This window comes from Galleria mellonella, unplaced genomic scaffold, assembly GCF_026898425.1.
Source record: "Galleria mellonella isolate WM207_F2 unplaced genomic scaffold, CSIRO_AGI_GalMel_v1 utg537, whole genome shotgun sequence".
NCBI classification, from domain to species: domain Eukaryota; kingdom Metazoa; phylum Arthropoda; class Insecta; order Lepidoptera; family Pyralidae; genus Galleria; species Galleria mellonella.
This window is the reverse complement of record NW_026442112.1, coordinates 3316751-3339907: the sequence shown is the minus strand read 5'-3', so window position 1 is coordinate 3339907 and position 23157 is coordinate 3316751. Positions and strand designations below refer to the sequence as shown.

The 23157-nt window shown below is 34.0% G+C and overlaps 2 protein-coding genes across 4 annotated transcripts; both read right to left on the bottom strand.

The window, feature by feature from the left end:
- Nucleotides 1-625: 625 nt before the first annotated feature.
- LOC113512370 (GRIP and coiled-coil domain-containing protein 1) lies at nucleotides 626-14595 on the bottom strand. 3 transcript variants are annotated; one of them, XM_026896204.3, is made up of 13 exons: nucleotides 14482-14595; nucleotides 14173-14290; nucleotides 13865-13960; nucleotides 12438-12541; nucleotides 11401-11546; nucleotides 10537-10619; nucleotides 9262-9434; nucleotides 8512-8752; nucleotides 6461-6849; nucleotides 5460-5663; nucleotides 3603-3712; nucleotides 3111-3188; nucleotides 626-1751 (listed from the first exon to the last, which is right to left on the bottom strand). In XM_026896204.3, exons 2-13 carry the CDS (start codon nucleotides 14255-14257, stop codon nucleotides 1580-1582), a joined length of 1881 nt encoding a protein of 626 aa, XP_026752005.2. In that variant the 5' UTR covers nucleotides 14258-14290; nucleotides 14482-14595; the 3' UTR covers nucleotides 626-1579. The 3 variants fall into 3 exon arrangements, with proteins under 3 accessions (XP_026752005.2, XP_026752004.2, XP_031762806.2); XM_026896203.3 differs by lacking the exon at nucleotides 14482-14595 and having other exon boundaries at nucleotides 14173-14475; XM_031906946.2 differs by lacking the exon at nucleotides 14482-14595 and having other exon boundaries at nucleotides 6461-6846; nucleotides 14173-14475.
- A 2208-nt stretch (nucleotides 14596-16803) lies between these two features.
- LOC113512305 (protein elav-like) lies at nucleotides 16804-22810 on the bottom strand. The gene has a single exon (XM_026896101.3). The coding sequence runs from the start codon at nucleotides 22422-22424 to the stop codon at nucleotides 21345-21347; it is 1080 nt and encodes a 359-aa protein (XP_026751902.1). The 5' UTR covers nucleotides 22425-22810; the 3' UTR covers nucleotides 16804-21344.
- Nucleotides 22811-23157: the final 347 nt, after the last annotated feature.

Here is a 23157-nt window from a genome sequence, read left to right as displayed (position 1 = left end):
GTATTGGCGGCGTTTTAAAAAGAAATATGCTCTTTTCTTGAAGGTTATGATGTCGTATCGGTTGGGAAATACTGCTGCTGGAAGTTGATTCCAGAGTGGTTGTGCGTGGAAGAGAGTGCCTTGAAAAACGCACGGTGGAAGACCGCCACTCGTCCAGATGGTTAGGATGAAACTTTAGTTTATGGCGGGTTGTACATTGTATGTTTATATTGGTCTGATGATTTATATTAACAACAGAACACGCTTTAAAAAAAATAATGCAGTTTTACTCTATTTGGAACATCAAGGAGTATTATGTCCAATTATATTAATTCGCTGTATGGTCCAGGCATAGAATGGGCCACTTCTTTCTTTCCTGTGGCTGTCGTCTACGTTGACTAAGGGAACTTAATGGTCGAGATATAGGCAGCATCGTTCCTCTTAAAGCCTAACTAAGATTGCCAAATCACTTGTCAAGCGTAGATATTAAAATCTCCAAATAGGTGAAAACTATATTCAGCATTTTTAACGCTGAAAATAATATTCCAATATTATTTTTTTTAAATTTTGTTTCGCTTTTGAGATTCCGAACATTTTCGTGATAGGTAGGTCGAAGGCATAATGGATAAAACAAAACTATGATCAGAACAGTAATAAAATACATTTTATTTATTTCAATACGTCTACATAATATACTATAATTAATAACAAAAAGTTTTAATAACATAATTTCAATAAATTATTTATTATTAAGGAATGTTCCTTACGACCATGTGGCGAGAAATTTGTCCCATTCGCGTTTCAACCGTGAAGCAGTTACGAAAACATGTCTACGGTGGCTGGACTGATAATGAATTTACACTTCCTTAGAGAGGTTTATTTTGAAACGAAGTCTGGCAATACTTAGCATCATTCAAATTATATGTGCACAAAAATAAAAATAAAAATGTGACATGAAATTTATTTCCGCTATGTGAGTCGTGAGAGGAAATCTTTAGGTTTTTTTTTATACAACTTAGAATGGCAAACAAGCTGACGGCCCACCTGATGGAAAGTGGTAACCGTCGCCTATAGACATGAGCAGTACCATAGACATAACAGAGTATACTGTTACGCCCATGATACCCACCATGCGTTGCCATTCCTGAGGACTCAGGCGTTATTCCTCTGTACCCAGTAAATTCACGCCATATCCCACCCTTCAAACCGAAACACAGCCATGCAAACACAGCTGCTTCACGGTTGAAACACGAATAGAACAGAGGTACCCAAGCAATCGACTTTTGTACAAAGTCTCCCTCCATATTTGAATTTAAATTTATAATAAAATGACAAAGTTGTAAAAAATAAACATTAAGAAATCGATCTTCGATTTTTTTGTGAATCGATTTACCAAATTACGATATCGAACCGATTAAAAAATCGATCTTTTACGGTAAGAATCGCCAAACCTAATTCTGAAGTACACCAATTTACAACCATTTAACGAATGTGTTTCAGACTCCAACAACCTGTCTATTTGCAGTTTACATTTCCATCAAGTTCTATTAAAACTATGTATATATTCACGCCAGGTACACTGAGGTGTAAACAGAGACACTTATAAATTAGACATAACCAGATTCCTCTCAGTGGTAGTGAAGTGTAGGACTGCTGCTATTGCGTTCAGCATGTGTTTACGACCAGCGTAGTCTGTAGACATTAGATATGCCATCACCACGTTTTTGAGATATTCGAGATTTGCACCTTCGCGGGACTGGATTCTTCTTAGTCTGAAACAACAATTTACATTTGCACCGTAGATTGTTTTTTTTTTTTTTTAAACACAGGGTGTATGGTATGGAATATGGTAGGTCACGAATGATGGCAAGAAAACGATGACTCTTACAATTGGATTTTATTTTACGTTTTAAATAGTTAATTACAGGTAATAAATAAATAGACGTGTGGTGTCGATCGTATCTAGGTGCAGACTGGGCGTGGCGTCCGTTGCGCCGATTATAAGTTTAAAAACGACTGCACGCAGAGACAATTACATAGACAAACTATTTTATTAATAATTCAGTTTTGAGGCACAGAACGCGTCGCTTACACAGGGGCAAACGAGCATGTAATATTTTTAGAGTTAACTGCACTGTTCCTGGGTATAACATAAATTAGGGGGAAAATACAAAGTTGCACATTTACGCGTTACGTTTACTTTATTTGCGTAATTATGCTTTAAACATTTATCTCATTAAATGCGTCATGCTTGCATGAAACATCAGAAATATTATTTATTTTAAACTTTTTAAATAAATAAATAATAATCCGCCATATTTACATAGTTTAATTATCATTAGATAGTGAAACTATGTTCATTTGGCGGACTTAACACCGGACGGTGTTCTTTACCAGTCAACCATTGGGCAAACCGAAAAATACGTAGGCATTGCATTATTGAATTGAGGAGACTAATACAAACATACACGTTATATTGTGCACGAATTGAAATAAAAATTATAAGAAATACGTGAATTTTTATCAATTTTACAACTTAAATTCTATATAAATTCAGAGCTTATATTAAATACCAGAGGGAAACTTTGTACAAAAGTCGATTGCTTGGGTACCTCTGTCCAATTCGTGTTTCAACCGTGAAGCAGTTGTGTTTGCATGGCTGTGTTTCAGTTTGAAGGGAGGAATATGGCGTGAATTTACTGGGTACAGAGGAATAACATCTGAGTCCTCAGGAATGGCAACGCATGGGGGGTATCATGGGCGAAATAGTATACTCTGTTATGTCCATGGTACTGCTCATGTCTATAGGCGACGGTTACCACTTTCCATCAGGTGGGCCGTCAGAAGTTGTATAAAAAAAAATACACAATCAGAACTCATCGTGATGTAAAAGCCTTTACAGTTAAATAGTACCTGTTTTTTTATTGCCAACGTCTATAATTAACTAAATTTTTTCTTTCTTATCTCGTTTTTATGTCTACATTGTCAGTCAGTCGATACATCTTACCATCATCTAGTTAATGAGAAGATACAAAGGGCATTGTTGTTACATTAAGAAAAAAAATCTTAAAAAAAAATAACAAGGGCATCATAGTTAACAGTAATTAACATAAAAACACATATAATATTACCTGTCAATCTCTTCTTTCAACGTCCTTATCACTTCTTTGAAACGTTCCTTTTCAATTGTACCTTCACGTTGGCAATCTCTGTAAAAAAAATATTACCGAGTTTAAGAGCGATTAAGAAACACACATCAAAAAATCTCTTTTTATTTATTTTTTTGATACCACTGGCAAACAACCATATGGCCCACCTGATGGTAAGTGGTTACCGTAGCCTATGAACACCTGCAATACCAGAGGTATTACGCGTGCGTTGCCGACCCTGAAGAAACCTCTTTACCCCCCTTTTGAAGAACCCCATGCTGTAGTCTCTTGGGAAAACATTGGCAGGGAGCTCATTCCACAACCTGAGTGTTCGTGGGAGGAAATATCTCTGAAACCGCGCGGTACGCGACTATTGAGGCTGTAGGACATGAGGATGAACTCCCTGTCGATGTTTGTCCCTCCCTTTCTACAAAAATTTACATTTTTTAATCAAATATATAATGAAATAAAGACCTGTACTGTCCTTCAAGTATATGTTTCTCCTTCCTGAGCTGCGATATGTCTAAATCCTTCCTGGCCAACTCGTGCGCATAGTGTAACATATGCGGCGGTGCCGTCACGTCCTTTAAAGATAGAAAAAAAAAATACATTTTCAATAGAAGGTAAATAGTTGAATTTACTGGGTACAGAGGAATAACATCTGAATCCTCAGGAATGGCAACGCATGGGGAGTATCATAGGCGAAACAGTATACTCTGTTATGTCCATGGTACTGTTCATGTCTATAGGCAACGGTTACCACTTTCCATCAGGTGGGCCGTCAGCTTGTTTGCCATTCTAAGTTGTATAAAAAATAAAAGTTGCATTAAATAGCTTTAAATACGATAGCTTTAATTTAGATCACACACCAAAATACATTTAATTTTAAACTTTCGTGTTGTTTACACATATTTTAAATACACAATCGGAACTTAACGCGATGTAAAGGCTTTTACAGGTAAATAGTAGCTATCTACCGAGCGTCAATGTTATCCCCGGATAGTACGTAATGCAATTGAAATTAGGAAAAATCCGAAAGGTTTAAATAAGAAAGATGGACATAGGCTGTCATCAGCATGTAACCCAGTGATTGGTACACTAAAAACACGCGATAATTTGTTTAAACGCAGTGTCGATATCGTGAGTACTGTGTGTAGGCTGTCTGTAGATAATAATGGTGACAGTGTGAGGGTACCCGAAGAGACTGCGCGAGCTGCCAGACGAAGACGCCGCTCACTTCAGTCCTGTCGTGCTCACGACGTTGTAGTTGTTTGGACGAAATAAGTAACAACCAATTTGATTATATTATTGATTTTTATATAATGAGAGAATGACAGCAGAAATGAATGGGAGAAGTAAACGTCGCTGTCATGTCTGTATGTCCAGTGCGAAAGATAGAAAGAGGTGAAATATCTACGTACAAATAAATTAACCTACTTGATGGATAGAAAGTAATGATGTTGACAAGTGGCTATGAGATGAATATTTACAATATTTATTTACAGACGCCACAACGTAGTGCAATCCACGTCGAAACGTCGGCAATAAAAAACAAGTATGTAGATACTATTTACATGTAAAAGCTTTTCCATCACGTTAAGTCCCGATTGTGTATTTAAAATATAACATTCAATTTACTTTTATCACTCATATTGAAACTTGGTAATTCAGTAAACGAACCACAGTGGAACATTGCAGTTTCATCGTCCATTTGCCGTCGGCGGAAGATCGGCAACACCGCGGTGCATGCTTTTTTTTATGTAACGCGCTACACTCGGCAGATGATACACAGTATGTGCACACATCAAAAAATATTTTACTTATTTAACTGTGTTTAAAAAATATAGCTTATATTTACATATTTAACTGTATTTAAAGAAAATATGGCCGTGTGGTCCCGGCATAGAACAGACCAGTCCTTCCTTTGCCGTGGGTGTCGTAAGGGAAGACGAGGTTTGGGCAGCAGCGTCCCTCTTAAAATATCTCCAAAGCCTAACTGCGGTGTTCAATCCACCTGCCAAATGTTGTAACTACTCGCAAAACCCCCCCAAGGAGTAGGCTTATGTTCAGCAATTAAAGGCTCATATGATGAATATGAAAGGATATACCCAATATCTACACTTTCTTTTATTTTCATTTAAATTTATTTCTACTTTATATAGAACCCATTTTAAACTAACATTGCGATGCTCAGCAGACGAAGGAAAATAACCATCAAAATTTAAATGTACCAGCTACATTCTGTTGCCGATCTGTCGCTGCGGATGATCGGCGATCGAAAATCTGTTGAATACGGAACTAACTTAATACCACCAATACTGCTTCACTCACCGTCAACATTCCCTCCTTCCAATGTCCATCTTCGACGCTGACCTTCCTTGAGCGGTCGTTCCTGGAGCGTATGTAGTTGTCGGTCTCTTCCAGTAGGGCGGCGTAGCGGTCCCTCTGTGTTTGCACCTGCTTCTCTAAGCTTTGCACCCTGGTCTTGAGGTCTGAGTTTAGCTCCTTGTAATAATCTTGCTCGCTTTTCATTTTCTGTAATTATTAAATAATAAATAATAAAAAACACAAAGGGAGACTTTGTACAAAAGTCGATGTGCTGTTTAAGCAGCTGTTTGCATGGCTGCGTTTTAGTTTGAAGGGTGCGATATCACGTAAATTTACAGGGTACAGTCTCCTCAGAACCAACGCATGGGGGGTATCATGGGCGAAACAGTATATGTTATGTCCATGGAGTGCTCATGTCTGATTTATGAAAGTGGTCATTCTAAGTTGTATAAAAAAAAAATGACATGCATGGATAAGCTGATTTAAGAAAGTGGATGAAGCAAGAATATTTGCTGAATAGAGGAATACTCTTTCTCTACTCTATAAATACTGTGTCATGATGATAGATAAATTGATTGATCAGAGAAATTGTTCAATATGATGCCAACGGCCACTTTCTACCATCATACGGCTCGCCATCGACAGGGAGTTCACCCTCATACACTACAGCATAAATGATCGTGTACAACGCGCTTACAGAGATGTTTCCTCCCACGAACACTCAGGTTATGAAATGAGCTCCCTTCCAAGGTTTTCCCAAGAGACTACAGCATGGGGTTCTTAAAAAGGGGGGTAAAGAAATTTCTTTAGACAACGCGCACGTAATACCCCTGGTATTGCAGGCGTCCATAGGCTACGGTAATCGCTTACCATTGGGCAGGCTGTATGCTTGTTTGTCATGTCAGTTGTATAAAAAAATTTTTATGTCGGCAACGTTAATCACTTTGCACCAAGTGGGCCATCAACTTGTTTGCCATTCTTATTTCTATATAAAAATAGTTTACCTCCTCATACAGCTTTAAAGTATCAGCTTTATCTTGTTTCTCTTCGTCTAACAACATCTTGTATGTTTCCAACTTCTCTTTAAGCATCGCCATCTCACTCTTCAGATCTTCTATCTCACTCTCATCGACATTGATTATCTTCTTCGAATTCTGAACTTTATATGCCTCAAACTCAGCTTTGAGGGCGTCATATTCTTCTCTACACTTGATATGTATGTTCTCATATCCATCGACTTTGAATACTGTGGTGATATCGATGGGGCTTCCCAATTTATCGTTTTCAGCTATAAGCTCTTTCTTCAGTATGTGTATTTTGTCGATCAATGTATGTAGGTATTCACTGTCAGCTAGTTTTTCATTGTCAGTCTCACTTTTTTGCTGTGGCTCTTCTGAAATGAAAAATTCTATTATAATTGTATTATATTTATGAACAAACAAATAAACTTTACAAAAATAATAAAAAAAAAAATATAACTTAAAACGTACATACATATTACATTTTTATATTTATAGTATTAAAAATAACGAACAGAGTTTCGTGCCTCCAGACACAATGTTTATAATTACTCCTCTCCATCCATAGGATGATAATCGCTCTTAGCGATAAGGTCGCCCATTGTTTTCTTACTATTTCTTGTAATTACTTTTAATGAACATTGTAATCATGGATATAACAGAGTATACTGTTTTGCAGCATCATGATACAACCTAATGCTTTAACAAATACTTCCGTTGCCATTCCTTGCTACTCAGGTGTTATCCCTCTGTGCAACGCGTCAGTAAATTCAATTCGCCCAACCATTCAAGCCATACCTTTTTTTTAATGTAGTTCTCAAAAGAGAAAGATCATGTCAATAGTCTATTTCGAGAAACCGCCTATATTCCTGAGGACTCAGGTGTTATTCCTCTGTATCCAGGTAAATACATATCCCAGAAACCGAAACACAGCCATGCAAACACAACTGCTTCACGTACAAACACGATCTGGTAAATTTCAAGGATTTTATTTTATTTTATTGGCCCTCTGGTAAAACAGATCACAACCATCAAAACATTAAATATTAAGATAGTTAAAACAATAATAGAGATAATAACAGGCCGTTACCACCTAAATAAACAATTATACACAATAGAACCCACAGATTGAGTAATTTTGACGCCGAAAGCCTGGAAACACATAAAATAAAGAAAAGGCCTATAAGTATTAAGCTTAATATGTTATATAAATATATAAAAAATAAAACTATATAAAAAAAAAAAGTCATATTTTCAATCATCATTTTTTTTTTAAAACTAGAAAACAACACGTTCTTTGGTAAATGACTACAAATAATTTGTACACGAATATATGTGCGTCATGGATTATGTTTTCTCGCAGGATACTATGTCGTTACAATGACGAAATCCTTGCTGGACAGGATTCCAATAAGAGTGGTTGTGCGTGAGTCTTGAAAATCGCACAATAGAAGGACATCGCTCATCCAGATGATTGGAATGGTACTTTAATTTATGACGGGTTGTACATTAAAAATCAATTGTAAAGATCCCAGGAAGATTCTGTGTTTTAACACATTGGATGATGTCCATATGATAATGGCTGAATGTACACGAAATACAAAACACAGAGGGAAGTATGACTGATAGCAAATATATAGATAAAGAATAACTACACGACACCTTTCTCGCTTGTTTGTATTTTCAAATATACCATGAAATGAAATTCCACATCAATTTCGGTTTTCAAATCTTTAATTACTATATTTTTTGTCATCAATAATTCATAAAAGTTCAAAGGAACTATATTTTAGCATTTTTAATATTTTTAAACGAACGAATGATAATGATGTATTATCTATTCATGTAGAATAATGTTACAACTGTGAGGTATTTCATATAAAATTTTGTGAGAGACTTATTTTATTGGCACACTAGGCAGGATATTGGCAAATTTTATTTTATAAAATTAGACATATCCTTATAGGATAAAAGCCTTTAAATAAAAAAGACAAAAAAAAAAAAACAAAAGGAATTAAGTCGGAGGATTCAGTTACCGTGTGTGTCGGCGGCGTCAGCGGCGGCGGCGTGTGAGGGCGCGATGTCCCGCAGCAGGCGGCCGTCGAGCGCGGCGTGCAGGCGCTGGATGGTGCGGCGGTCGTGGCGGCGCGCGGCGTCGTACTGGCCGAGCGTGTGCGACAGCTCCGCCACGCGGCCCTCCAGCAGCGCCACGCGCTCCTCCTGCCGCGCGCAGCTCTTGCGGGCAGCCTCCTCGCAGCGCTTCGCTTTTATTTGCTCCTGTACAATCGTTTTTTTTTAATGGCAACCCCGCCGGCGCCAACGGTACTTTTTTGATGGGTGAAAATGGTATGGTAACCCCGCCTGCGCTAACGGGATACGCTGGCGGAGCACCAGTGGAGGGTGATAGATGAGAATGAAAATAGATCAGTTAGCCCATCATGATGAATTCATCAGGAATTAGGGTTACCATACCATTTTCACCCAACAAAAAAAAACAGGTATATTCTGTTATGTCCATGGTACTGCTCATGTCTATAGGCGACTATCTCCACTTTCCATCAGGTAGGCTGTTAGCTTGTTTGCCATTCTAAGTTCTTTTTTTTTTTTTAATAGTAGTCATTATTTACTTTAATTAAACTGCATCTCATTCATTTTGTATTAACACGTCTCAGGGTATCAATCTTGTCCAATGTCTTGTATCTATAATTGACTGTGTATTTTTTTTATTCTTATCTGTTGTTTTTCCAAATAAAAAAAAAAATAAATAAAAATAAAAAATCACATACCTCCCTAATAGCGATGGAGTGCGACTGCTCTAGCAACGCAAGCTTCTGCTGCAGGCGAACTAGCAGCGCGGGCGTCTCTACCGTACGGGCCTCCGCTCGTTGCAACTGTCGCTGGGCCGCTTCCAGCGAACTGCTTAAATCCCGGACACGTTTCTCCAGTTCCGCTTGTGATGCTGGAAGGCATTATTAATTAGACAAGGGTAATTGGTAAGTCCACAGTGAAGTGAGTTGGTGCAATTGCGCCAACTCACTTCACTGTGGACGTGTCAACTCTAAGTAACGCGAAAACAATTTAGGTAATTTTTTGAGCTTGTGGGTACTATTCTAATAGTATATAAATGCATTAAAATGTATGAATGAATATAAGGAAAAATTACGTAAAAGTTTTTTTGTATGCAACTTAGAATGACAAACAAGTTGACGGCTCACCTGCTGGAAAGTGATAGCCGCCGTTTATAGACATAAGCAGTAAGTATCATAGATATAACAGAGTATACTGTTTCGGCCATAATAACCCCCCATGCGTTGCCATACCTGAAGACTAGGGCGTTATTCCTCTGTACACTGTAAATTCACTGCCATATCCCATCCTTCAAACCGAAACACAACCATGCAAACACAACTGCATCACGGTAGAAACACGAATGGGACAGAGGTATCCAAGCAAACGACTTTTGTATAAAGTCTCCCTTTGGTAAGTACAGTAATAGACGTTTTTTTTTCATCATTTAAATTTGGCAAATGTTTAAAATATAATAAGGCGTTACCCGGAACGCCACAACGCAATTTTGAGTTATCTCAATAAGTCGACACAGTTTGAGTTACTGAGTTAACACAAGAAAAATCTTAATGATGATTTCGCAGCAGTAGACAAAAGATCTCTTAAATTTTTTGACAATAAAACACAACCCTTATTACTTACTGATAATAAACCTGTCTGTAACTTTAAGAACTTTTAACATCCATTATGTATTTTCAAGTTTAATTATTACAAACAAACGATTAAAATTTTTCTCTTTATCATCCGACTTCAAGAAGATTCTCAATTTAATTGTATTGATTTATAATGTTTTTTGATACCTTTTAACTCAATCAGTTGTAAACCGATTTGAAAAATCCTTTTTTTATTTACCTGAAAAGATATACTTTCAGATTGATTGACTGGCCGATGACATTTCGTCATAGTTGTAGAATACTGACGGATCTGACGAATATTACATATATAGATACGTCAGTATTCTACGACTATGACGATTTAATCTTGATACGGCTTACCTTGACTCTCTGACGATGTAACAACTTTGTCCTCCAATTTCTCCTTACTCTTTCTTTCCGAATTCAACTTTACATTCAGTTCCCTGTAATAGATTTATTTTAAGAGTGTTTATTTATTTATACTTTATTGTACACAAGAATTACATTGTTATAATTTAATTTTAATAAAGATGTACAACTGGCGAGCTCAACTCTGTAAGTTCTCTTCCAGCAAACTTCGAGTGGAAAGGAGCATTAATTACCAGTAGGCGGGGTGCATACAATAAGAGGAAACAGTATGGTTGTTTCTACTAAGAAATAATGAATATACTTACCTAAATATAAATTAACTTATATACTTACATTTTTAAACATTATTTATTACTTTATTATACACATATCTGTTTTTAACTGTTCACTGCTAAACATAAGGCTACCCCTGGAGGGGAGGGGGAAGGTTATTTATTTATTTAACACTTTATTGCACCAACATAACATGATTTGTTAAACAATTTTCAATACGTATAGTGTAGTACAAAAGGCGGTCTTATTGCTAAGCAATCTCTTCCAGACAACCTTTGGGTAGAAGGAATTAAAGCATAAATAGGTAGATGGCGCGTTAAAAAAAATAGATTATTACCAGTAGTTGTTACGCTTCCGGACATGTAGTGTTACACAGTAGCAGTAAGTAGGTGTTACACAGACGATTTGGCAAACATAGGCTTTGGAGATGTTTTAAAAGGGACACTGCTGCCTATCCCTGTCATCCCTTAGTCGCCTCTTACGACACCCACGCGAAGGACGGTATGCCGAGACCATAGTTTTATTCTATATTCTGTATTAATAAAACTAACATATAAACAACAGATAGAATTAAAAACTTACTTTATCATAGCCATGTGATCAGCCCTCTCGTTCTCTCTCTCCTGTATCTCGTAGGCTATCTTCGATTTGAGACTGTTCACTTCAGCCAAATGCTGCTGCACTAATGATTTCGTCTCCTCTTTCAATGCAGCTATTGCGTTCTCATACTGAAAATTAACATCCACAAAGCGATTATGCATAGTATACAGAATGAGATTACTAAAATATATCTAATATTAATTATAAATAAAGATATATATAAAAATATATCTTTATGTTATAATAGATAGAAATCACTACAAAGTATAAAACAAAGTCGCTTCCCGTCTGTCTGTCCCTATTTATGCATGAATCTTTAAAACTACGCAACGGAATTTAATGCAGTTTTTTTTTTTTTTTTTTTTTAATATATAGAGTGATTCAAGAGGAAGGTTTATACGTATAATACATGCATAATATTGTAGAGAAACACTGATAATTTTGAAGATATCTAATGAGATGCGATGTAATGTGCACTCGCGCGAAGTCGGAGCTGGTCGCTAGTTTAATTATTTACTAAACTTGGTCTTATTTCATATAATGTAGTATTATGATAAAAAAAAAAGAAAGAAATTTAATTCAAAGTAACATATTCTCTAACAATGTCGTATCCATTACCAAATCGCTTGCCACTTGTCTAGAGACCCTAATAAACTAAAATAAAAAAAAAATCCCTACATAAAGGACACGTAATTAAACTAAATTCTGCTTAGTTTAGACCTATATTGTGCTTCACAATATCCTCAGTTGTGCCTAATTACTATTTTACCCATACACATATTACACAGTACACATACAAGAGTAAAATTATTTTTTACATAAGAAAATTGAAAATAATGACTGTTGAGTTTCTAGTGGGCTCTTCTCAGCAGATAACAACATACAGAACTCCGCAGTAGTATTTTAAAAATGACGATTTAAAAGATCTTGTAAGAGATGAATAAAAATTATTTCTATTCAATTCTATTTTAGGTACTTAGATACTATATTAAAAAAAAATAATAGACATGTATTATCACCTTATCTCTTGTAACTTTTTTATCTGCTTGAAAAGCCTCTTCCATTCGAGCTTTCTCTGCAGTCAATGTAGAGAGGGACAAAGTGAGTGCTGCCACTGAGTCATCTGTAAAATACAAAGTTAATACATTTAATAAATCCTATCCTTACTAATATTATAATTGTGTAAGAGAGTTAGATTGTTTGTTACCTTATAGTGCCTTAACAGTTTAACCAATTACTATGAAATTTGATATTCACATACTATATAGAATGGAGAAGAATATAGCTTTAAAAACATTTGGTTAAAATTAGATGGTTGCAGTCATGTAGTAAAAGATAGTTTATATTATAAATGTGAAACTTTGTAAGGATGAATGGATACATAACCTTTCATACAAAAATGACTGAACAGATTTAAATTAAATTTGGTACATAAGTGGTTTATATCCTAACTTAGCACACAGGATATGTACTGTATTATATACCGATTTGTGTGGGCAAAGCCATAAAATATAGCTAGTAATTAATATGCCTATATCTAATATGTAATGTTGGGGGAGATGGGATTGTTAAAATGGAGATTTCTTCAGCCCCATTTCTGGTATTGCAGGTACCATGCCACGGTAACCACTTACCATCAGGTAGGCCGTATGCTTGTTTGCCACCTCAGTGGTATAAAAAAAAAAGTCTTAATATGATTCTAATTGTTAGATTCATCATGTTGGACTAACTGACCTGTTTCATCCTCATCTATCATCACTCACTGGTACCTCGCCAGCGTATACCCGTGGTTCCACCTAGAAACCATCTTGATTGATTTATCCATTAAAAAAAATACATAATGTTTTCAAAGTCATTTGTCTACTATGGCCAATATGGTAAATATAATACGGAACATACCTACATCCATAAAAACTGCAAAATGATATCCAAAAAAAGAAGAAGGCAAACATTCCACCATCACTAAAGATTATTTTAAATTCAAGGTAACCCCCTTATTTATAAAAAAAATTAAAACCTACTAACTAATTATAACTATCAGAGTTTTGTTACTTTCTTTTAAATTAATAATTTAACACAAAAGAAAAAGACAAAACAGTTCAATAGCTAAAATAGGTTTATATAGAAATATTCTTGATATCATATCAATCTGGGAACAGCTTTTTCCTTTAAATCTGCTTATAACCTATCAACATATATTTAAAGGGACACCAGGTAGGCTTGAGATGTCTTTTTGAAACTTCGCTTGCTATCTGAGATAGGATCACTAGATAATTTTGAGGTGGGCACAACTCACTCAGGCTGCATTTAAATATCCTATGGTTAAAACAACATGGATTCACAATAATTTTTTAAAATCGATTGTGGTTTTGAAAATAAATCAAAATAAACATTGCAACAGGATTCTTATATATATTAAGATATATTTTATACACAAGAAGGTTACCTCCTTCACTGGGCAATTCAGTCTTGTTCAAAGCCTTCAAACTTATTTCTAAAGCCTCCTTTTCTTTAACAAGTCCCTTGTATGCAGCAACAACATCTGAAAACAATGAATTTTAATAAGTAAACTATGATGAATAAGAATGGAGATGATAATGATGAGATTAGAATTTAATTATCATACATTAAAACTCATTAAAAGATATCCACTGGTCAAAAAAGGCTTCTACTAATCCCACTACAAAAGCACAAAAGAAATTTATAACATATGGAGAAAAATATTATTTAGATACCTATATTCAATCTACTCACCTCTTAATCGTGCTTCATAACGTTTAATTTGGTCCGCCTGTTTGGTAATAGTTGATATCAACTCTTGTTTTGACAGTGATTCCATTATTTCGCTTATTTTGTATTACTTTTACACAGACTAGAACATTTGATACTAATTTCAAACACACAATTGTACCAGTGTAATTAACAAATTATTAATAACTATTCAATCATATTCTTTACGTATATTACTACAAAAGTCTTAAAATTACAGTCATTGAAATCAGAGTATAATTAAATTATTTATATTTTTGTAAGTATATAAAGAAAGTGATTGTCAAAGAGTACCTGATTGGTTAACTATATCACTTTAGAATTAGCACTGCTGTTATAATGACAAAACTGAAAAGTCAATCTATGCAGCTATGTAGAAGTATCACTACAATAAACAATAATATTCAGTGTTACATATCACTTTATAATATGTTTCCGTCCAGTATATTGATAAGGTATGATAAAAATTCTAGATTTTTCCGTTACCTATAATGGCAAACAATTGTTAACAATTTTCATTAGAAGGTCTTTTTTTCTGATGAAAAATGTTAACCACTGCTTATAAATATGCCATGGTAACGACAAAATACACGGTGATATTCATGGTGCCCCTAAATTAATTGATTAATAGTATGGTCGCTACTTTTTAATGTAAAATTTTCAAATTCATTAAAGTGGTTACATGAATATATGTATACAGTTTTTTTTTTATTCAAAGTGACGTTGACTTGAGTAACCGTGCATTTAAAAAAAAATCTCTCATGGTTGCCAGATGCGAATATTTATTTTAATGTAATACTTTTTTTGAATTCCTACGCTCAATGTTAAATTAGTGTAAAATGTATCAATTAACAGTTATAAGAAAAAAATAATTGCAAATTATTTTCGTGATTTAATATGTTAAATCATAATCTAACGTTAGTGTATAGATAATCGTTTAATCACATTGGATCATCCCCATCACTATAAAAATCTTTAATCTTTTTTAATTCCGTGCTTTTAGTTTGATCTTTAGTATTTAATGTTTTTAACAATTGTTTTTCAATAATACGTTTACTCTCAAAATAATCTGAATTGACTTGGTACGACAGTATCGATTAAATTCATAATATCGTTATGTTATACAATATTTATTATATTGATATATAATAATAAATCTATATCTTTATGAGTAGAAATTTCAGCAAGTTTTGTTAAAAAACGTAATAAATCGGAACTTTCGATTAATTAATTTTGGATTTATGCCTACTAGTGTACATCACCAGACTGTCTTGTAATCGGATCAATAATTCGTTTGTTTACATTTTCATAAAATTCTATTAGAATAAACTGCAGATACCTAATTCAGTTTTTTATTTTTTTTTTTTTCTAATAAGAATAATAATTATTGATTTTTCTAAAATGCCGATTAGAATGGACTTTGTAGTCCTATAGATAAAAACCAAAGGAAACAAAGTCTCACGACTGAAAACTGAACAAAGTAAAAAAAAAATCAAATGAAAAGTGACAAAAACCGGAATTAATAAAATCATAATAAATAAATAATGTATTTAAAAAAACTCAGTCAAAAACGAACCTCCATTCAGAATGCAATGAGTGCATTGACCTCTACAGAAGGGTGCCGGGGGTTGACACGGTTTCGTTCACCCCTCGGATTAGAGTCAAAAGTCGAAACTGAATTGTGTTGTAAGAAATAGGTAGGGTGTTTTAGATATACAACAAACTTAAATGAAATATTTTTACATACATATATTACATTTACAAAAACAAAAATGTTACAGATTTACTATTGCAGAAAATTGTACGAAGCAACTATTATAACGAAGAAATTATAAAAAGCGAAGATTTATAACAAATTCATTTGAACGGCAAACGTGCATAGTCGACCATGCATGGGTTTTTTAATGACCATGTCATTTTAGATATTATTTAAATAAATGTGTGTAGGTACTTACGATATAGATATGTTAACAATAATAAATCTGAGTAATGTCTGTCTGTAAGAACGCTGCGTCACATTGGACTTAATCTCGGCGTAATATGAGTACAGTCGAGTACGTTCATGGTAACAGTAATAATGTAAAGTCTCCGAGTTCTTTATACTGTTGTAATAGTTAACAGATACCTTTGACTGCCCCTTTAACCATAGTTATAGTTATAATTTTTTTTTTTTACTTTGGACCCCAATTTATTATGTGGTTTCTGATAAAGGTTTAATCTTCGCCGTAGTTTTTGATCCATCAAATGTAAATCCTTGAAAATTTGCAGATTGGAGTTCATCCTCCTTCGTAGAAGACTACACTGCGGCATAAAGTAAAACTTGGACAGATTTTTTATACAACTATGACTGCTAATATACGACCCCTCTGATGGTTAACCGGGGTTACCGTAGCCCATGAACACCTGTAAGACCAGGGACGTCACTCGCGCGTTGCCGACCTTTATGAAAGCTTAATACGCCCTTTTTAAGAACTTCATGCTTTTAAGTGATACTTACTCAAGGAGTCAGATTACAAAACTAATGCCTTTTTATTTTACGAGCATGCATTGGACTAGGAATGATTGAGGGTAACAGGAGAGAAACAACGGTTTATTTTAAATGAAAGATTATTTAAATATATTATTGCTAATGTCAATATTTAATGTCTATATCAATATTCCCTACATCAGATTACATTCGTTGACATTATTTCGAAATTAAATGTAAGTAAGCCAAACATTTCTTTCATACATTATATCGGCGATTTGTACTCTGTCTTATATTTCTAGCTACGTCCTAGGCCAAAACCTTACAATACCCAAACCTGCCCAAAGTAACGCAAAGAGAACAAAAAAAAACAACTAAAACAAACATTAAATGTGGTTAAATGAGTAAACACTAAAAAAATTGATAAAAAAATGTTAGTTTAAAATTAACTGAAACTATTCTAAACACAAAATACCACATCTTCGAACGCAAATACTAAAAGTGAAACAAAACAATAAATGGGACAGGTGTGTAATCGGTATCAAAACGTTATAGTTCGGTGGAGAAGCGAGTGCAGCGCCATCTCTACGTGCGTAAATGTTGCTCGCCTTATGTAGCAAACAAATCTATCAATAGGTACATTTTTATTATCGGTAAAACGGTGAACATTACCGTCTTTTTCTATTTCATTCATGCGGTAATGGCAACGTTTCTAGCGATATATCCGTTTGATATTGGTGTATGTGCGTGGAGAGAGGGTCTCATTTGATGGAAATTAACGATGAGGTTAGATTGAATTTACAGACTTGCAGATGGCATTTCAGCTTTTAAGAGGTTTAGATCAATCTATGTGATGCTCAATAGAGAAAAACCGAGAGGGTGAATACATTTAGACTTATTAAAATACGTAGTCTGAATAGCCCTACCCTAAAATAAAAATATAGAGGGAAAAAAGTATTTAGCAATGTACATGACAATCTGAACCACATAGGGTGTGAGACGTCCAAATACCCGCCAGGGCCTGGGAGGCTCCACGGGACCCACTATCTATTCGCTGTATATATATAATTTCTAGAAAGGACGAGACTCGTCAAACTATGTTTGCGCAGGCGCAAACTAGGATAGAGATGGCGCTTTATGAATGTTTTCAATCATTTGGAGGGACGACACAACATAAACTTAGATATTATTATGTGCCGAATCTTTCGTACGCGTGTCACGCAATCAAACCAGTTTAATACAAGTATTATTGGAGGTGAGATTCAAATTAACACTAGCAAAGGTAGCAAACAAAATTGGAAAGGCAGTATACAAATAAAATTAAAATAAGACATGCAGTGGTGGCGCCAATATAAGGTATAAAAATAGCTCTAGCGGCAATAACTCGCAATTACAATCGGTGGCGCCATCTGTATTAATCTTTGCAGTGCCTTTCTTTAACATTGCCGATTACAATTTCTAGAAATGCGATCAAATGCGTTATGTTCACTGTCCGGTTATGCGAACAAGGAGACAGCAAAACGATCTCTTTATATCCCTCAATTCAAGTTAAAACACTGCTGTGACTGTGATCTGAAAGTCTATTTTTCATTCTGTTTCTTACATTATCAAATCATTCTGTCTTATTATAAGTTGATTCAGTAATAAATTCATTATTAGAATTTGATTAGATTATTGTAAACAGACTAATATTAGGTAGTCTGAAATGCAACCATCTTGTAGATTAGTCTAAAAACGAAAAAAAAAATGGAATACATTTAAAACTTTTTCATGCCGACTGTACACTTAACATCGATAACAAAAAATCTTGTGTATGATTACACCATTTAAGTAGGTGCAAAATAAAGTTTTTTTTTTTTATGCCATTAAGGCAACAAAATATTAATCCCAACAATAGCAGGCGAATTATTTGATTAACCTTTGAAAGGGTTTGAGTATCCCTTAATTTGATTTTTTTATGAAACTACAATGACAAATGAGCTAGTTGTTTTTTTCATAGTTTTAAATTATCGCAGTTTACTCCGTTAATTACTAGATTATTTATGTTTCAGACTACCTTATATTAATTACCAGCCACATCAGTTTTTAAATTAAGTGGAATACCAAACCTCTAATTCATAAAAACATCTAATAAACATATTTTAGTTATAGGAGTGTTTTCTCCTTTTCTTTCGCATTATATTCTCAATTTAAAAAAGCGAGAATAAACTTTAAACGTTAAAATAGGTCTGTAGGTTTTAGTTTTTATGAATAAGGGGATGGAATGTTCCCAGGTGCATTTTGGAGTGTGCTTGCTGTAAAACAAGCGCGGACAAAAGATTTAGCACATACCACAGCTTTCATATACACAGAGGTACATTAAATCTTTTGACTAGTTTTGATACACACCATTTATGTATTGTTTTGTGTGTTTCATGGTATTATAATATACTTATGTTAACCGAACACCACACGAACATAATTTTAACTCAAAATCCTAAGCTACATTTAAATTAGAGAACACAGTTTTATAAATACTTAAGTATAGTCACTTAAAATATTAAGGTTGCGCAAAATTAAATCTGACTAGTTCCACATAGTTTAAGTACTTTAAATAAATAATATTATTGAAACATTTATCCTTATAGATACACATAGAAATTAAACGAATACTTATTCGAAATGCATATTACAAGCCCATCATATTAGAGAATTACTCACCTCTGCAGTTGGTATTTTCATTAAATGATATGCATTATCATTATCTATGAATAATTTAACTATGCAAGTAGTATGACCTACTAAATACGAATATCTGGAACGATACACATCCTGAGAGGTACGTTCGTTATTTGAGTGAGTAATTACTGAACTAATTGCAAACTTACACTAGATATTCAATATATTAATTGTAACATCAAAATGAAATCTATATATATCTATTATGATTATAATAAATTATGTTTACAATGAATTGAAATTACTTAAATATAATAATAAATAGTTGTGATTATACAAACTAATTAGAGACAATATCATGTTTGTGAAAGTCAAATGTAAATTTTTATTATAAGGATTAAGTTATATAATATATTGGAAATTGGAAAATATGTGATTTCATAAAATGCATTTGGCGTATTCATTATTATTGTATAAAGATGACTTTGTATTTGTACGTCAAGTATACAATGTTGACACTAGTACGATGATACTTTAATACCTTGACTTTCACTTTATGTACACAATAATTAATGCACTCACAAAACTGTTACATATATCCATGTCACAATTACAAAATTTAGTCAAAATGTTGATCAATATTTAATTACATTTATGTCATGGTCCATCACTTCATAATATACATTGAAATTATTTTTATGTAGTCAATTATTATTTAAAAAATTCACTTATATATTGAGATTTAATTGTTATGGAATAAATGATTGTAAACATAAAAGTGATTCTTATTATAATTATATCCTATAATTATATAAATTATCCATAATATAACATCCATTCTTTACATGTAAATGATTTTGTGCATGGACTCAAAATTTCAAAATTACCTTATTATTATTAGATCATAAAAAGCTGAGGTCATAATTTTATGCTGTCAATGTAACATGAATATTATGGAAGAATAATTACAGTTTATTTTGTTTTATTGCAAAATGTAAAATCAGTCATTGTTTTATTCAACATCTTTGGTAGATCCACATTCACTGCTTCCTCACAGCTAGATATGATCCATCATTTGTATGTTAACAGCTAGAATACATTCGTTTTGCACTTGATTATAAACTTTATTTCAATATAAATAAAGTAGTCTATGGAGTGGTATGATATTATTGGAACTAGATTGGGTTGTAAATAAAAAGAATACATATAAATATGTATCATTATAAGTATTTACCAAATACACATATGTGAGGTTATAATTGCACCGGTTTTAATATAAATAAAATTTTCATATATTTTTTTTTTCACTTAGAGTAAAAATTTTAATATTGCACTGTCAAGTCGTTAAGAGTTAATTATTGCCTGACTTTCAGTTAGACTCTTATTGGCGTACAAAGTGGGAACACATTTAATGTTTTGTCTTGACCTACTACTGTTCTTAAAGTATTATATATTGCTAATAATGTACTTAGTGTGTAAATACAGCTGTCTTATTGCAAATGAGAATTCTGATAGCAGTTAAAGTATCAATATTTATGGTGATTGACATTTTTATTTTTTTATAAAATTTTTATTAATAATCTGCTGTAATAAATTCTCATTGACAGCAAGAGGAAGTATTTGAGTTAGCAATAAATATTAATCTAGCCTCTGATTGGCTTGTCAATTGTATCATTATATTAGCACTTTCTAATAATTATCAATGAAAAAAAAGTGCTGTATTATATGTATTGCCAACTCATTTATTATAAAAGACACAGGATTATAATATAAAAAAGGTAAATCATTGGGAGTCTTTTTAAAACAGTTTGCCGTTTGTTTGTATTAATTTGTGTTAATGTTTTATCATAATGTGAGGAGTTTTGTTTGTACTTATTTGAACGAATAGGGTTCAAACTGGTATTGTGTCATGATTTGCATCATTATACTACTCAGTACTAGCTTTAATCGAGACGATGTCAAACCATGACGTGGTAATGATCAACATTTTTTTTTGTATTAGCTACAATTTATTGACTAGATTTTGAATAGTTTAAGATTTACTCTTGTTCGTTTTGAAGCTGACTTGCAGCACTTGGCCGTTGAGCGAGTATCCATTCAATGATTGGATAGCAACAACTGCATCGTCATAATTGGTCATCGTAACAAAACCATACCCTTTGCATTTGTTAGTAGTTGGATCCCTTATAATTTTAACACTCTGGACGGCACCAAAAGGCCCAAAGAGCTGCCATAGCACACTCTCCTCAGTATCAGCTCCAATGTTGTACACAAAGATGCACCAACCTGAACCACCTAACGCATTACCTTGGATGAGAGGATCGGCCAAAGGAGAGAATCTCTGGAGACCTTTGTTGATTGCAAGCAGAGCCTTTCCAGCTGGGAGGAAGCGACGAGTTGATGTGGGAGCTAAGTAAGCAGCCAATGGTGCCAGGGCCTTATTCTGATTACTGGGGTTATTAGCACATTTCACTGTCATAGGGCCTGTACCACCAGGTGGCACAGTCCCGTTCAACTCACGTATAGCTGCCTCTGCTTCGCATCGTTGATCATACCTGATGAAGGCGACACCTCTCGATGGTCCCTGAAGAGACTGATCATCTCCTCCAACTTGTAACAAGTGACTGACGTTCACATTTTCATGCAGGATCCGCGAGCTGATGATAGTACCATATGGACTGAAGAGCTTCTCTAGTTCCTGCTGCGTCATATGCTTAGGCAGACCCGACACGTATAAGTTAGCTCCTTTGATAGCGTCAGAACTTGGGCGGGCGTAAGAGACTTTGATGATTTTATTCTGTAATCTCAAACCGTTGAGCGTGTTCACCGCTTTCTCCGCGTCCTCAGGTTTGTGATAATTGACGAAAGCATACCCAAGACTCTGTCCGTTCAAGATATGGTCAGGGAACACTGTCACTTTGTCTCTAATTAGCTTGCAACTTTCTACTTCGCCGACGCTAGAAAACAGCGACCGTATCTCTTCTTGTGTCATCGTTTGTGGTAAGTAATTCACTATAAGATTGGTTTTTGACTCGTTATTGCTAGGCTGCACCTTACTACCATTTTGCGTGGGCTGGTTTGCGTTCACGGTGTCGAGAGCGTTTGCCATCATTTTTAATGATTTCTATTAACACCGAATATGGTGAAATACCACTAATTATAATAACTCTATTAATATTAATAACAATACAAATCAGTCAGATTATAGATTTCTTGGTGATTTTAATAACAGCACTTCGCGTTACTTGAAAGCATATGCAAGGTAAGAAAATCAATAAGATGCCTGTTCACTTTTGTACCTATCCTGTTTTCGATGGTACGGCACCGAGTCCGTTGAATCAAAATATAACCAGAAACACAAATAAACTTTAGTTTATTAGATGCTATAGAGAATATTAAAGCAAAGTGAAAAGGAAATCAACCAAAAATCTATACGACTTGCGACCTATTCCCGTAATTTCATTTCTTTCACTTCACTTTCTTTTTTTACAGTGTTGCTATTTCATAAATATTGTTGCACCTAAAAAAAAATTCGCATTGATTTTAAAAAAAGAACATGATGTAAATCTGTACAAAGATATATGTATACCTGTATTTACAATATGTTAAAGTAAGAAATTGCTAAACATCATGTTTAGATATATTTTTTACAGTTTGTAAGAATATTTTGTTACATTAATTTACAACATCATTGGACACGAAATATAAGAAATTAGAGAAAAAATTATCAAAGCACTCTATTTTCAATGCTTTTTTTATTATATCAATAATTTTATGATAAATATTTTTTAACGGATTTATATTGTAAATCCGATGAAAACATTTAAGATTTTAAAGAACTGATA